The following is a 16,077-nucleotide window of genomic DNA, read 5'->3' on the forward strand; positions in this document are numbered from 1 at the left end:
GCAGGCTTGAGAATCCTACAGTCAAGATGGCACTGAGTACTACCAATTTCTGGGGTACTGTGGTATGTATATTACTGTACAGACAATGGAGGGAGTTGTGGTGCAAAGCCGAGGATTCAACTGTACATCCCAGTAGAAGATACTTAGCAACAAGTACTGATATCACATTGTGTGTGAAAAAGCATTCAAGGCATTCTAGTGAGGGTGTGGCTATATGGGGAATTATTCTCCTTGTAAGTTCCTGTCAAAGCGTAGTTTAGAAAGTATTGATTTTAGGAGGAGGGTTATGTTATATCTTAGACAAAGGATTCTTTCTGGACATAAAGGAAAGTCAGTTGATGGAGCTCTTTCGATGGAGCTTACCTCTTAAGGCTCAGTGCAACCTGAAGAAGTAGCGAAAAATGGAGGTATGACAGAATGGCTAGGGATGGATTCACGTCACAGAGAAACACAGCACAAATGGAGAAAAATGAATCAGAAGAATGCTGCATGGATGAAGAGAATCACAGAGTATCAGAGGCATAGTTAAAAGTGAACTTCTAAGCAAAATTTGATACCATGGGTATATCACAGAGAACTTTGCAGGTGGTCCTGATAAAAAAGCAGGCATATTTAAATTATTTCTTATTAATATTGTCTGCCCGATCACCTTTTTGTTCCATAATGCCACAGAGCGTCTTTAATTTCACTATGTCATAACTTCATAGTTTCCTGACAGGCAAGAATCAATTTTAACTGAGAAGACAAAGTATTACGTTGAACCACATGAAATCTCTAAGTTTGAAGGTCAAAAAGAGTAGAACATTACCAATTTCATATGGTTCAACCTTATATAAGATATTCTCTGCAATGCTACAGAGCCATCTAGTTAAAATTACAAAATGTCATACATTATACAGCATGGATTTCTCTAACACTCTACAGCTAGAATACTTCAAGCATCAGGCTACTTTTCCTTGACTTCCTTTGTCACTTTTTCCTGCATTTCCTAAGATCATCATGTATATTGAATGTTTCCTTTATGAAAGTAAAGTAGAGAACTAGAATACTAATTCAAACAGCTGTGCTTTCTTTTGCCTGGGGACCTAGAAAATATTGTTGATGGCTAATTGAAGGTTATAATTGCAATTCATTCCTTTCCCTGAAGGACTATATCTAAACTTAATAAGAAACCCTGACTGATCTTGAAAACACATAACAACACAGGACAGCAACTAACTGTTTCTAAAGACTGAATAGTTTATGTTGGCCCCTGGGTAGTTACATAATATTTTATTGCCTTACAATAAAATATAAAGCTCTTGCTGGTGCAAGATACCTATTTATTTAAAACCAATGGGAATAAGCAGTTATTGTGGGTCTTACTGTGCAGTGCAACCTCGCTTGCTAGAGGGCATGCGCTTGTGAGTCAGTATTTATTACTTAGCTTGTATTGAATTCTCTGCCTGACTGAAATCATTAAGTAACTGACAGGCTGCCTCTGCCCCTGCCCATTTCTACAGTCGCCGTGGGCAACTGAAATGTTTCAGTGTCAGGCTAGAGGCAGGCATTACTATTTAGTACACAGTCTGGATGGTAGTCATTTTAACACTTACTCAGATCATGCTAATATTTTGGGTAAGTGTTTTAAAAACCAAATGAAGACTCCTGTTTCTGACAATATGATGGATTAAGTGTGAAGACAAACTTCTTTTGGTTTAGATACCTAAAAATGCTGGATAAAATAGCCAAAATTTTTTCACATTGTTTTTGCTTTTGTTTCTAACAAGAGATAGATCATTGGAGAGTAGAAATTACAAGGAAGTGCAATTCTGGGTTGAAGGTAGGGGGAGAGATGCGAGATAGTGTAGGAATATTTGCTCCAAGTGTTTCTATTGACTATGGCAAGACCACTAGGTTCCAGCAGAATGGGAGATCGGGCCATACATTCTAATATAATGCTACTATTCCAGGTGAGAGCCACCTTCAGTACGTGAAAACAGAACTATCTGACCCACAGAAGCAGGCATGCACGACTAGGCTTGGCTCTGGGTAGGACAGAAAAAAGAAAAAGAAAAAAAAGTCTTAAACGAGAATTCCTAATCAAAACTGAACATTCTCGTATCAGTTTCAACTAGAATGTGCACTATTTCCATGTTCCTTGCCCCCAAAAAATGTTTTAAAAATGATCTCGGGTTGGTGATGTTCCTAGGTGCCTGAGAAAAGAAATGGAAATCCTCTCTGGAGGAATACTTTAAATCAGTGCTTCTCAAATCTTCAAACTTGAGTATGCATGAGTCACTTGGGAATATGGATAAAATAGATCCTTTGGCCCCATTCTCAGATCTGATTCAGATCTGCTGCAGGGCCTGAAAATTTGTATCTCTAGCAAGCTCACAGATGATGCTAATACTGCTGATTCACTGAATAACACTCCTAACACAGATCTTAGAGAATTTACACAGATAAAGTTTCAAGGAGTTAAGCTCACATTAAAAATACATTTAAAAAATCCACCATGAGTAAGAGTCAGCAGAAACAACAAAGTGCAGAATCAGACCCACAAAGACTGCAATTATTGAATCACAGAATATCCATGCATTTAAAGATTAATGTATTAAAAGTAGAAGAAGTTAGATTATCAAAGTTGACCAGGCAGTTTTAAAACAAGGATTAAATAGAACTTTTATAAATAAAGATGTAGTACTTGAAATTGAAAACTCAATAGATAGATTAAAATACAGATTAGATCAAGTTTTTTCAACTTCAGCACTATTGACTATTTTGGCCAGGTAATTCTTTTTTGTGAAGGGTACACTATGTATTATGAGATGTTTATCAGCATCTTTGTTATCCATCAACTGGATGCAAATAGTAATCCCCAGGTTGTGACAATCAAAAATTCCTCCAGACATTGCCAAATGTCCCCTGGTAGGCAAAATTATCTCTGGTTAAGAATCATGGGATTAGACATAATGGAAGATATACCTCAGAAAATTATCCAGAATTATGGGATTAGACATAATGGAAGATATACCTCAGAAAATTATCCAGGATACAGCATAGGAAGAGACAAAGAAATGAAAAACATGAAAGAGGGGTTGTCAAAAACAGAGGATAAACTGAGAAGATCTATCATTCATCTTTTCAATTTGTAGAAGTAAAGATTAGAGAAAATGCAAAAGATACAATCTTTGAAGAGAAAATAACTGAATAATTTTCAGAGTGGATGTAATATGCCAATACATGAGTCAAGGACTTAATAAACCTCAAATCAGAGAAACAGGCTAGAAACATTTAAGTGAAATTGCAAAGTATCAACAATAAAGAGAAGATATTAAAAGCAACTGGGAGAAGGGATTACAGGAGACAGATTACCTGTAAAGGAACGACTATTAAACCAGAAGAGAAGGGAATAACCTCTTTGAAGTATAGCAAGAAAATGTTAGCCTATAATTATAATTCTATCAAAGCTATCTTTCAATGAGTAGAGAAAAATAAAGACATTTTCAAGTAAACTGTAGCTGACAGAGCTACATCCAGTTGATCATCACCAAAGAAACATTTGAAAGGTTTCCTTCAGAAGAAAGACACAGACCTTAGAAGGGAGTGTCTGAGATGCAAGGAGAAATGGTGAGCAAAACCATGCTAAGATTTAGGGCAAATATTAAAATAGTTTTCCTAAAGAAATCAATAAAAATAATGTCTACTTTGCCAATGTTAAAACAAAAACAAAATAGAACTCAATCTTGAAAAACAGTTGGGGTTAAAGCCTTCTACAGTCTTTTAATGTTTGAAAGAAGTGTAAAGATATCCATTAATTTTAGACTTCATTTAGTTAATATATATGTAATTTTTAAAAATATAATAATAATATAATAATTTCCAAACTAATCAAGGAAAATGAGTAAAACAAAGCTAAACAAAATTAAAGCAAGAGAAATAAAACACAATCCAACACAATTTGAAAGAAGGCATGAAGTGGAAGTAAGAACACACAATAGTGAAAAAATATGATAAATAGGTAGAAGAGGACAGAAATAAATCTTTATCAGTAATCATAATCTGTGTGTAAATGTTCTAAATTTTCTAGGGGAAAAAGATGTTTAAAACAGTATAAAAATTTAAATATTCACTTTTTATAAGAGATATACCTAAAACACAAAGATGTAGAAAAGTTGAAAGAATTGGCAAAAAGACATACCAGGCCAATGCTAACCTAATAAAATTGTTTCAGCTGCATTAGTAATAAAGAAAAATATATCTTATATATATCAGAAATAAACTGGGTCACTAGGTAGTGATAAAAGATTTATAGCACCAGATACACGTCACACTTCTAAACTGTCTACCTCTAAATAAATAAACAAAAATTGGTGAAACCACAAGTATACATGGCCAAATTTGTCATTATAGTGGAGATTTTAACATAATAGTAATTGACAGATTAAACCGTGAAGGAAAAAAAATAAGGATGTAGAAGATGTGAATATAAAGCACTATACCTGGATGGACTAGAGGCTATTATGCTAAGTGAAATAAGTTAGACAGAGAAAGACAAATACTGCATGATTTCACTGATACATGGAACCTGAAAACAAACCAAAAAATGAACAAACAAAACAAAACAGAAACAGACTCACAGACAGAGATAACAAACTGGTGGTTGCCAGAGGTGGGGCTGGGGTGGACAGGGGAGATAGGGAGTTGGGTTTGGGTGAAATAGGTGAAGGGGATTAAAAGGTCCAAATCTCCAGTTATAAAATAAATAAGTCATAAGGATATAATGTACAAAATAAGGAATACTGTCAATAATATTGTAATAACTTTGTATGGTGACAGATGGCTACTAGACTTATGGTGAACAGTTCATAGTACACATAAATGCCTAATCACCTTGTTGTATACATGGAACTAATATGATATTATAGGTCAACTATACTTCAATTCAAAAAAAAAAAAAAAAGGAAAGAAAAGCCACTATGTGTGCCCAACAATTAGGTAATGCACATTCTTTTCAACCACACATGGAACATTTATGAAAATTAATAATGCTCTGGTTCATAAAGCAAGTCTAAATTAATTCCAAAGAATCAATGTCTGAAAATGAAGTTAGAACTCAATAACAAATAGACAGCTAACAAAATCCTGGAATTTATAAAATGAAACACACAGATATTTAAATAACTCACAGAAAAGGAAATTATTAAAGGAATTAAAAAGGACTTAAGTTATAACAAAAATACTACCTGTCAAAATGTATGGCATATAGTTAAAGCAGTACTTGGTGGGAAATTAATAGCTAAAAGCTCAGTTTTGAACAAAAAATAAAAATTATGAACTGAGCAATCAACTAATAAGCTAAAGAATAGTACAATGAATCAAAAGCAAGATGAAGGAAATAATAAAAATAAGAGCAGAAATTAATGAATTAGAAACAAAGATACAATAGAGAGAATCAACAAAGTCACTAAAAAACACTAATGAAATTGACAGACATCTGGCAAGCGTAATCAAGGGTGAAAAAGGAAACAATTTTAGGAATAAAAACAGATAAAATAACCACAGATGCTGCAAAGATTAAGAACTAATAAGAAAATGTGATGATCAATTTTAGGTTAATAAACATGAAAATGTAGGTAAAACTGACAAATTACTAAAAAAATTAAAATTACTTAGACTCAGGAAGAAACAGAACTTTTGAATAATCAATTCAGATCTGAGTTTCAATTTGAATTTTAATTATATCTAAATTTATCTAATTCCAAGAATAACTCAAAGGATTTTCATGGAAACTGATAAGCTAATTATAAAATTCACATAGAAGAACAGAAAGCCAGGAATAGCCTAGGTGATGCTCAAAATCTGAGCTATTAAGACAGTAGATTAACTCATAGTTCACAGAAAAAAACTGAGAATCACATCCACGTATGTAGGAAACCTGACACATGATTAAGATGGCATTGCACATCAGACAATAAAGTATGAATTAGTCAATGTATTAAGGTAGGGTAATTTTTCTCATATAAAGAAAGGAAATAAAGAAAACAAATTCCTATTTTATATCATTCACACAGTAAACTCTAATTAAAGACTTAAATGTGAAATGCAAACTTTAGAAGTTTTAGAGGAAAATGTAAGATGCATTTACTACCTTGGAATTTCTTTAAAAGACATGAGAGAAAATTTTGATGATTTATATTACTTTAAATTAAAATTTTCTCTTCATTAAAATACAGCATAAAGAAACTAAACCAAATAAGATATTCCCTAGGGACACAAACTCAAGTAGTAAAATAAAGCAAGCACAGGAAAGATTAAAACAAGTTTCAAGACAGCAGTGTTGTCTGGGAGGTAGGGGTGAGTGACTAGGGAGGGGGATAGAGGGGACTGTAAAGAAACTGGAAATGTCCTATTTATTTTTTTCTTTAAACCCTGCATATTTATGACATATATTCTTTATGCTACATTTAATAGTTAGAATTTTTCAATTCAATAATATAGGAGTACCACTAGAATTAAGTGAATAATTTGATAATTTAGTTTTGGTTATTACTGGATTATTTCAACTTTCCTTATGATTCAAAAGAGAATACAGTATTATTTTGCTTTAATTGTTCCTTGTATGCACATATTCCAATCTTCCTGAGAAAAAAGCTAATTTCCACTGACCACCAAGTAGTCTTGTGATGCTAAGCCCCAGTGCAGGTTAAATTGGATGCAATAAACCAGAAAGTATGGCTATATGGTAACCAAGTATCTCATTTTTTACCCCAGGGAAGTTCTAGTTTATGTCTATTTAACTGGTACAATTGCTAGCACCCCCTTTAATTCTCAAAAATGTCCCAGTTTGGATAAAAATTATATAACCATTTCTCCTAATGCTGTCTATTTGTGAAGTTACATGGTTTAACATGAATTAGGTTTTCCCCATCCACAGACTAGGGAGAAGTATATGATCCCATTGATTCTCTTATACTCGTAGAATTGTTCCTAAAGCAACCTGACATCATTGTAAGTGTTATTCATGCTAATACATTACCAGTAAATTAGATATCACTATGTCTGTACATGTTTCATATTCAATTGGATGAAAAAGGATAGATTATTTCACCTGAAATATATAGAAAACAGACAGAAATGCCTTTTGTTCGAATTGTTTAACTTTTCTGTCTTTGTGCTTGTATATTATGTAAACCTAAAGATGAAAGGAGTCCTTTCTAAAATATATCTTTTTAAAAATGCCTTACGGGCACATTTATTAAATGTATACTAAAGAGAAAGAGTGTGAGGAGCTGCTATGCTGAACCGAAAACTAAACTAATTATCCCTTCATAATCGTGGCAAAAATGACCAGAGGACTGTTTAAAACAAACAAGACGGGCAAGACTGAACACTGACTGACATTTCTAGTATTTCTTTCATTTAATAATACTTTTTAATACTGAAGAAAGTTGTAAACTCAAAAAAAATCACATTTTAATTTGATGATTAAGGCAACAAAACAATGAAAACTGTCCTGAAATAAATTTACATCATAATGCAAACACTGTATTTAAGCTGCAGTTACAAAATGAATGAGACATCCAACAAAAGAAACAATAAAAGAGAGATAGAAGAAATTGTTGGACTGGAATATGATGATGAGCTGAACATGTTCATTTTTCCCCTCGTCTCCCAAATTCTATCTGATGAAATGGCAGAATCTATGCCTATGTCTGTATCTGTATCTACATCCATATCTGAATCTATATCTGCATCTGTGTATCTGTCTGACATCTATATCCATCTACCTATCATCAATCTATCCATGTCATTTATTTCTATACTTAATTCTATATCTATATCTATTTCTATTGAACATGTTCATTTTTCCCCTCGTCTCCCAAATTCTATCTGATGAAATGGCAGAATCTATGCCTATGTCTGTATCTGTATCTACATCCATATCTGAATCTATATCTGCATCTGTGTATCTGTCTGACATCTATATCCATCTACCTATCATCAATCTATCCATGTCATTTATTTCTATACTTAATTCTATATCTATATCTATTTCTATTTTCATATTTCTATCTATCTGTATTTACACACACACACATATGACTAAAACCACAAATGCACTGGAAAACATATAAAACATTTAAAAGTGAAGCATGTCTGAAAGTCAGGAAGCAGATGAGAACAGACATTAAGTGAAACCAAATACAGCAGATACAGAAGCTAACAATACAGTTAATAGAAGTATCTGTGAAAGAGCACTTTGAGGAGCTCCTGACCCAAATCCACAGGCATGGAAAACTGCAGTTCCCACACCCGTGCAAATGACAGCAAACACAGAATGCTACTTTGATTCAAACACATCGGACGTGCAGCTACATTTTCCTTCCTCTCAGTCGGCTTGCCAGCATTCACCAGTGACTTCAGTTCCTTCACTTTTCTATACCTGAGAAACTAAGTTTAAGTGTGCCCTTATTTGGGGACCATTTTCTGGCTTGACCCTTTTCTCTTATATCAACAAATAAGATGATGAATATGAAGGTGCTTTATAAACTATGACATATAATGAAAATGTTACTTTTGTTACCTTCTACCATCACCCCTGCCACCACTGCCACTGCCATCACCACCACCATGACGACCATCACCACCATCATCACCTATCCCTTTTATTCAACTGGCCAGGTCTACTTGGATTTTCTCTCTTTGTCTCCTTTAAATCTTGACTGATTCTGACCTCTGGACACTCCTTGGCCTTAACCTAGAATCAAAGACGCTCAGATATGAAAGCAGCTCATACTAACCACTCACCTCTTGAGTCCTCCTGTATACTTGTCCCCATTGAACCCAGCGCAATAACAAAGAACTCATTACTTCCCAAAGTATCTGCTTCATCATTGGACATCTATATTGATCAGAAAATACCTCTTTGCTTCAAGGCTCAAAGACACTGCTTATAAGCATCAAACCTCCTTTATTTTACATCTTCCAATGAAATTAATAAGATTGAAGGGGATAGGGTACAGCTTAAGTGGTAGAGTGTATGCTTAGCATGCACGAGGTCCTGGGTTCAATCCCCAGTATCTCCACTAAAAATAAACAAACCAATAATAAACAAACAAACAAACCTAATTACCCCTCCCAAATTTAATAAAACTATCTTAAAAAAAGAAATTAATAAGATTGAGAAGGTCAAGCAGGGCCAGAGTAGGTTCTACAGGAAAGGAAGAAAGGAGAATCTAGTGGTCTGGTAATTATCTGGCCATAGTCTTATTTTGGGGAAGTAAAACAAATTTAAAGTTTTCTACGGAATTCAGCCCAACTTAATGGTAGGAGTCAAGCTACAATCAGGAATAGAGTGTATTTCTATTAGGAAATCCCACATATGACATCTCCTTGGAAACTCTAAGCATTACAGCAGTTGAGAATCATATAGGTGGTACCATCTGATGAGAGGGAATGAAATCTCAACACTCAAGAAACTGATTAAAGTATTCATCAATATTCCTTTTATAATAATCTCCTTTCAGAAACCAGTATTAATTTGTTCTACTGGGATTATTTTTTTAATCTCCAAACATGTATTTCTCATTTCATGACAAGCCTCCTGTTTCTTCCATGCCCACATGTCTTATATTAATCTTTAAGTTTCTATTTCTATTTCCTTCTGTTGTTGTATCATCAATAAAGGTTAATGAAATTATTCCAATTATTTTATTAGAGAGTCCCTTTTGCCAGTGATAATACATTAAATAACTGAGATTGTGTTCTTTTCATTTTTAGTTTCATGGATGGGTTTTGGGGTGTTGTCCATGAAACTTCTGATAGTATAAGGCTCAATTTTGTCTATAAATGCACTTCTCTCCATAGCTTTCATTCAATTCTGAAAGAGTTTATGTCTCCAGAATACTAAAAATCACTGCTTTAGAGGGAGAATGTGTGGTGTGAATCCTCAAAATTAAAAATCCTCTGTATTTTTCTATTACGAATTCATGAATTCATGTGACCGTTTTTCAAGATTCAAATGCTTTTGGACCATTAGAAATCATTCACAGTCTTCTTTATTATGGAGATCATATACCTCTAAGTGCATTTTCAATGTATCAAGGGATATTCTGATTTACCTAAGTAATTTTTTTTACAGAAAAAAGTATACGATATTGCTAAAAGAGTCCTGAATAGAATCAGATGATTCTGCTCTGAGCCCAGTTTTTGCTTTGACTGGCTTACATGACCTTGAGCAAAGTATGAATGAAAAGACTGGCTTGATGGAGTCCATTGCATGATGTGTGTTCATGTGGAGATTTCACTCAGGATCTCTGAAAGAATGAGACTGAGACTTCCCAGTGAGGGAAGGACAATCTGTCACCTCTGTCATCAGGTGCTTATTTCACTGATCATTGTCCAAATACTATTATCCTATCATGTTCCGATTTGTATGTCCAGCTGTGCCTCTTTCTCTGAATTTTTCAACAATAAGTTGAAATAGCATGATTCATTATTACTGTTTTCCTTACATTCAGGCAGTTGCTTGAGAAATTTAATGTCTCGCCTGTCTCAAAATTTTCCAAACTATCTGTGACTTTAGGGTTGAGACAAAGATGGACCTGATAGCACTGAAGTTTGGAACTATCCAGAAAGTTCTAACGCACAACTGCTACTGTGTATTTAACAGTTGTTCAGCTAGTTTCTGTCATCTTCACTTTCTTAATCACATTTAAACTATAAGGCATAAAATATAGAATTTATTATTTTTATGTTTTTAAGTTCTTATAGCGATCTCACGTAATTTTTTTCATGAGTGAGTCAACTTGGTGAAGTACAAATTTTAGGATCTCTGAAGACAAACCTGGGTTCTAACCTGGCTCTATTCTTTCTAGCTTTGAGCCCTGGCCCATTGGTCTTTCTGAGATTTAATTTTTCTTTTTTTGAAAACATAGTAGGGACACAATAAATGTTAATCATTAGTTTATCAACCTTAGAATGCTGTATACGCCAAGTCTGGAAAATGGATCACTATACAAATATTATCTTCACAAGGAAAGCTGCAAAACAGGTGAAGCTCTCTAGTTGAGGTCTGTTGTGTTATCATTAACAGTTAGCACCATGCCTGGCATACAGGAAGCCTTCCATAGACACTGGTTGAGTTAATTAATCAGTTATTATACGGTGAGTATCTTACAAGTCTCACTGACTTCAGGCTTTCAAATTCTACCACCCTTTCCATTTGATATATTTGTATGTAGAGAACTGCTCTTCCACCAGGACTACACCTAGTCCCAAATTACTAACTACTCAGGGAGGAAACCAAGGAGGGCTCTGCTCAGCATTATTGCTCTCTCACTATCACTCTGTTTTCCCAATACTTCCTTCTGTTCCCTAATCAAAGCCTACTGCTTCCACTGCTATTAACACCATGATATTTCATACCTCGCTAATAACACTTTTTAATCATTGCAAATCTGACAGCAAAAATATAGAAATTTATAGTTATTTTAATGAGCACTTCTTTAGTGCAAATACAATGGGACATACTTCATTGGCTTTAGTATTTTCAGTGAACTAACTGTTGATGTACTTAACTCATTTTTTAAATGTTCAATCGTTTGCCCTTTCCTTATTCATTTGTTACATTAATTTATTCTAATCTGTTCCTTTTGAGATAGATCAAGATGTGATTAAGAAGAGCCACGTATGACTCAAAGGAGTGACAGGCTAGTTACCACTTTCCCATTTAGAAAATGAGAAGTTGGCTCCTGGCCTCTCAGCTCCCTTGCTTAAGACAGGTATCTCCTTGTTCTTTGTCTGTCTGCCACCAGCCTCAGCTCTCCTGGAGACTCATGACTCTCTTCATTTTATAGTCATGGTAGCATATACCAATACACATTAAATATTTTGGAATTTACAAAAATATTTGCAAAAGCCAAAACTAAGGAATGGGAAACTGACTGAACAATCTTATATAACCACAAATCATCATTTTGGGTGATTACAGTGGTATTTCAGGCTTCAGTGAAGCTACTTCCCTTGCTGGTCACTAAATATCCTAAGAGCAAAAATGATAAATGTCACAGAAAAATGTCATGAATTATATTACAAGGTTTGGACGATTTTACGAGGTAAAATATGAGTGGCCAGTGGTCACATACTCATGTTTTGTAAAAAAGGATCATTTTACAGACAGGCTTAAATTTTTTTGTTGTAAAAATGTCAATTTTAGCTTTTCTTTTTTAAATGAGAAAATAAGAGACTTTTATTTCTTGATATTTACTTGGAATTTTGTACCCAGTATTTATGCAATGCATGAAGAGCTTATTAAACCAGAAGGTAAATAAAGGAAATTGAGAAACTGAGTTCAAAACTGACATCTGAGCCTTGTTTACTGGACAAAAATAATTTCTAAGCAAGATCTACTTTATACCCTTGAATCTCTTAAGTGTGCTTAATGCCATACGATGTTTGAGATGTTTCTGCACAATTAATGTCAATTGATCCTTGTTTCATATTTTCCTTCCAATAATAGGTAATTAAACAAAGTCAGAGTTTAAAGGACTAAAACATGACAGACATAAAACTAACAATAATATAATAATAATGGCCTACTTTATAGAGCAATTACTATATTTCAGGTATTGTGATGAGGGTTTTCTATCTAATATCTCATTTAATCCTCACAGTAGCCATAGTAGGTAGGCATAACATTATTCCTTTTACTCTCTTTACAGAGTTTAGCTAGTAGATGTCAGAGTGATTTTAACCCAAGCAGACTCATTCCAGAACCCTCATATACTTTTAATCATGATACTATACATTCTACTTCCCAGAATATATTTACTAAGATTTTTCCCCCTTCCTTTTCTTCTCTCACTTCACTACATTTTTTTTTATTCTTTTGCCACTAATGCTGAGAAAAACAAAAACACAAAACATAACCCCACAGTTAGGATTAGGATTAGGGATTTATCCTTTTCTCCATTAGCAGAATTAACTGGAATCGGGGACACGGTGGGCAGATTCTTCCAACTACTTACAAGATCCAAGGCGGCTGCCAAGATAGATGCATCAGGAATTGTCCCTGGCTCACAGCAGTTTAACAGAAATTGAAAGCGCTTCATGCCTTGTCGAATTGCTCCAAGATTCACCACATTTTTGCTTTTTCCGCCATCTTGGTTGGAAGACAGATGGTCATCGAAACTGTGGCAACCTGCAGGGGTTTTCCCGTGGTGGAGGAATGAAGGAGAGAGAGTATAATGGTTATAAATTAAAAACAGAGCTTTGAAGTTTTAACAATGCATTTTCTGTACTGTTGGCCTGAGAACATTTTCCTGGACCACATCTCCCTCCTCTCTAGCTAATGCTTGATTTGGACACATCTTGACTTTTAGGAATCTGGTGACACATAGTATATGTAAATTTGGGGTTTTATACAACTATTTAAATATAGGGTCTGATCATTTTGCCACCAGATCTCCTCTCTAATATTGCTAAGAGGATTATTTAAAATAATTCTTCCAGTAATCAACAACTAACTTGTTTTTATGGAAGATGCAAAAATCACTGTGCAATTAAGGATTTGTTACAGAAAAGTTGATATCAAAGATAATATCTTGATAATTTAGCTACAATGCAAAGAATCACTGACTATTAGAGTTGTAAAGGACTTGAGAGGTTGCTCATTTAATTCTAGGATCTCCAAACATGGCTGTTTATCAGAATTATCTGGGAAGTTCCTGAATCTTATTCAGAACTTCAGAAGCAGGGTCTCTGGAAGAGGAATGTAAGATTTTGCACTTTGTAAATCTTCACAGATGATAATGATGCCACCAGCCTGACCCCACATAGGGGTCAGAGGTTTGGGAACCGCTGACCCATCCTCACTTACTTTTCCATAGTTAAGCTACCTACGAATGAGAATCAGTCACTAGCTCAAGAAGGAGCTTCTTAACATGCAGAATATCAGGTCCCATTGCTAGAGATTTTGATTCCATAGGTCTGGGGGCGATGTATATTTTTAACAAACATGCCACATGATTTTAATACAGAAAGTCTAAGGATCACACATTAAGGAAGAATAATACAAAGCATTGTTTTTCATTTTTTTTTTTTAATCCCCAGGTACTTTTAAGAAAGCCTAAATATCTCATGGCTTTTCTATAGCTTCTAGTATATATATATTTATAAATGTGTGTGTGTGTGTGTGTGCATATATATATATATATATATATATATAGTGCTTCTAGTGTGTGTGTGTGTGTGTGTAAGTGTGTATAATTTGTATAAGATAATAATATTGAATATAGTTTTTTTTAAAACCAAGCTCAAATTACTTCCCATGATTCTGAAATGTACCTCCAACACCTAAGAATATACTCCCAGGTTGCTGATTTAGTGTTTGGTTTAATCTGCGCTGATGCCATTTATTTGCAATGCTACCAACTCCTGGTCCTCACTAGGTTACAGATCCCATTACAGGAAATGAATCTCTCCCCTCTTTTGTCAAGAATACCCTATCCCTCCCACCCACTGCCCCATTTGCCCACCTGCCACTTAGCACAAAGGTGGCTCTTGTAACTGTTGCTCTCAACTGAGGTGCCCTACACACCAGTGTGTCACCACTGGTGGTTGCAGGATGTACGGTGAATAATTTATCCCTGTTAATAAACACTAATGTTTGCAAATTTGCATTTAAAAATCAAATCCAGAGTTGGAGTTACCCCTTTAATAATCTGCATTCATCGTAGATAAAAGGGCCATATTTACAGTTATGAGCTTGAGTTACCAAGAGAGTATGTCCCACCCAAGGGATGGCGGCCAACAGATTTACTAGTGGAAAAAAGTGGGCACCTGTTCTTTTAGAAAACACATCCTTTGGAAGTAGTTCAAGCTGGGGGAACAGATTCCTTTCGACTTTATTACCACAAGATAAAAAAATATGGCATGACACACAATTACCAATTCCTGGTCAACAACTTTCAAAATGTCACAGTATCGTACCGAAGTATGTAGGTGTGAAATGATGTGGTGTCTGGAATTTGTTCTAAAACACATTGCAAAAATAAAAGATGAAGCAAATTGTAAAATTTTTTATCATTATTTCAAGTGGGTGACGGATACTTGGGATCTATTGGAAAATTCTTTTTACTTTTTGTCCATGTTTGAAAATTTTCATAAGAATACAAAATGGCTCAGAAAATAATTAAAATATCATTATCAACATTTCCCACATTTCATTCCGTATGGGTATGTTTTCTTTTCAGGTACAAATATTCCATATTGAAAATTCTATGTTCAGCACCCTCAGTATTTTTTTTTTCAGTTATTGTATCAAATGCAAAAAAGGAAGTAGCTCAAGAAGAATCTGAAGATGGAAAAAATTCCAAAGACAGAATTTCAAATGATACAAAGAAGGCATAGAAGCTATAGATTAGGAACAAATATTTCCTGGACAATACAGTATTTACTCACTGGACATTACCAAAGCTATGAGAACAGGCAACTTCCTATTATTTTTCCTATCTATGTATCACTTCATTAATCATTTATATACAGCCCTTTAATACATACACATATCACAGGAAATATCATCCATTAAATAAAATTATAGCCTTAAGTCTTTAAACTTAAACTTAAACTTTGAATTTGATAGATCCCAAATAATAAGATTTTTGTTTTTAGTGAATCCACTCATTTCATTATTTCCTACTATAATTAAGATGCATCAAGTGGTAACTCTCAAATTTGTAATAGAACTAATACATAAGACAGGATGGATGGTCAAAAAATTATTCTAATTTAACCAATTTATTAAAAAACAGTTGTCATCATTTTATTAAAAGAAGCATTAAGAGTAAGTGTCCCACATCTTTTTAAATATTTTTTGACAAGATAATTAATTCTAAAAGAAATATATTCAATATCACCAAAGAAAGTGCCATTTTGATCAAAAGAACTTCAGAAAGAACGCAGCTAAGGATGATGACCAAAATAGTGAAGAGAGAAGTGATCAAAACAACTTTTGTCAGCAAGAACCTATTCTATGAAGAGCCCTTCACAGAATGATGTACCCTTATGACAGATAAGAAGATCAGTGGAACC

General features: G+C 34.2%; 1 protein-coding gene across 12 annotated transcripts in view; it reads right to left on the bottom strand.

Moving 5' to 3' along the window:
- The window catches only part of UNC80 (unc-80 homolog, NALCN channel complex subunit), a 190,352-nt gene that overhangs the window by 112,688 nt on the left and 61,587 nt on the right, over positions 1–16,077 (bottom strand). For all 12 annotated transcript variants that reach the window (XM_072961364.1, XM_072961363.1, XM_072961360.1 and 9 more), the window contains one exon: positions 13,014–13,186. In XM_072961364.1, the coding sequence (XP_072817465.1) occupies positions 13,014–13,186 (173 nt within the window). The remainder of the gene's footprint in view (positions 1–13,013; positions 13,187–16,077) is intronic.

The sequence above is a fragment of the Vicugna pacos genome, chromosome 5 (assembly GCF_048564905.1).
Source record: "Vicugna pacos chromosome 5, VicPac4, whole genome shotgun sequence".
NCBI lineage: Eukaryota > Metazoa > Chordata > Mammalia > Artiodactyla > Camelidae > Vicugna > Vicugna pacos.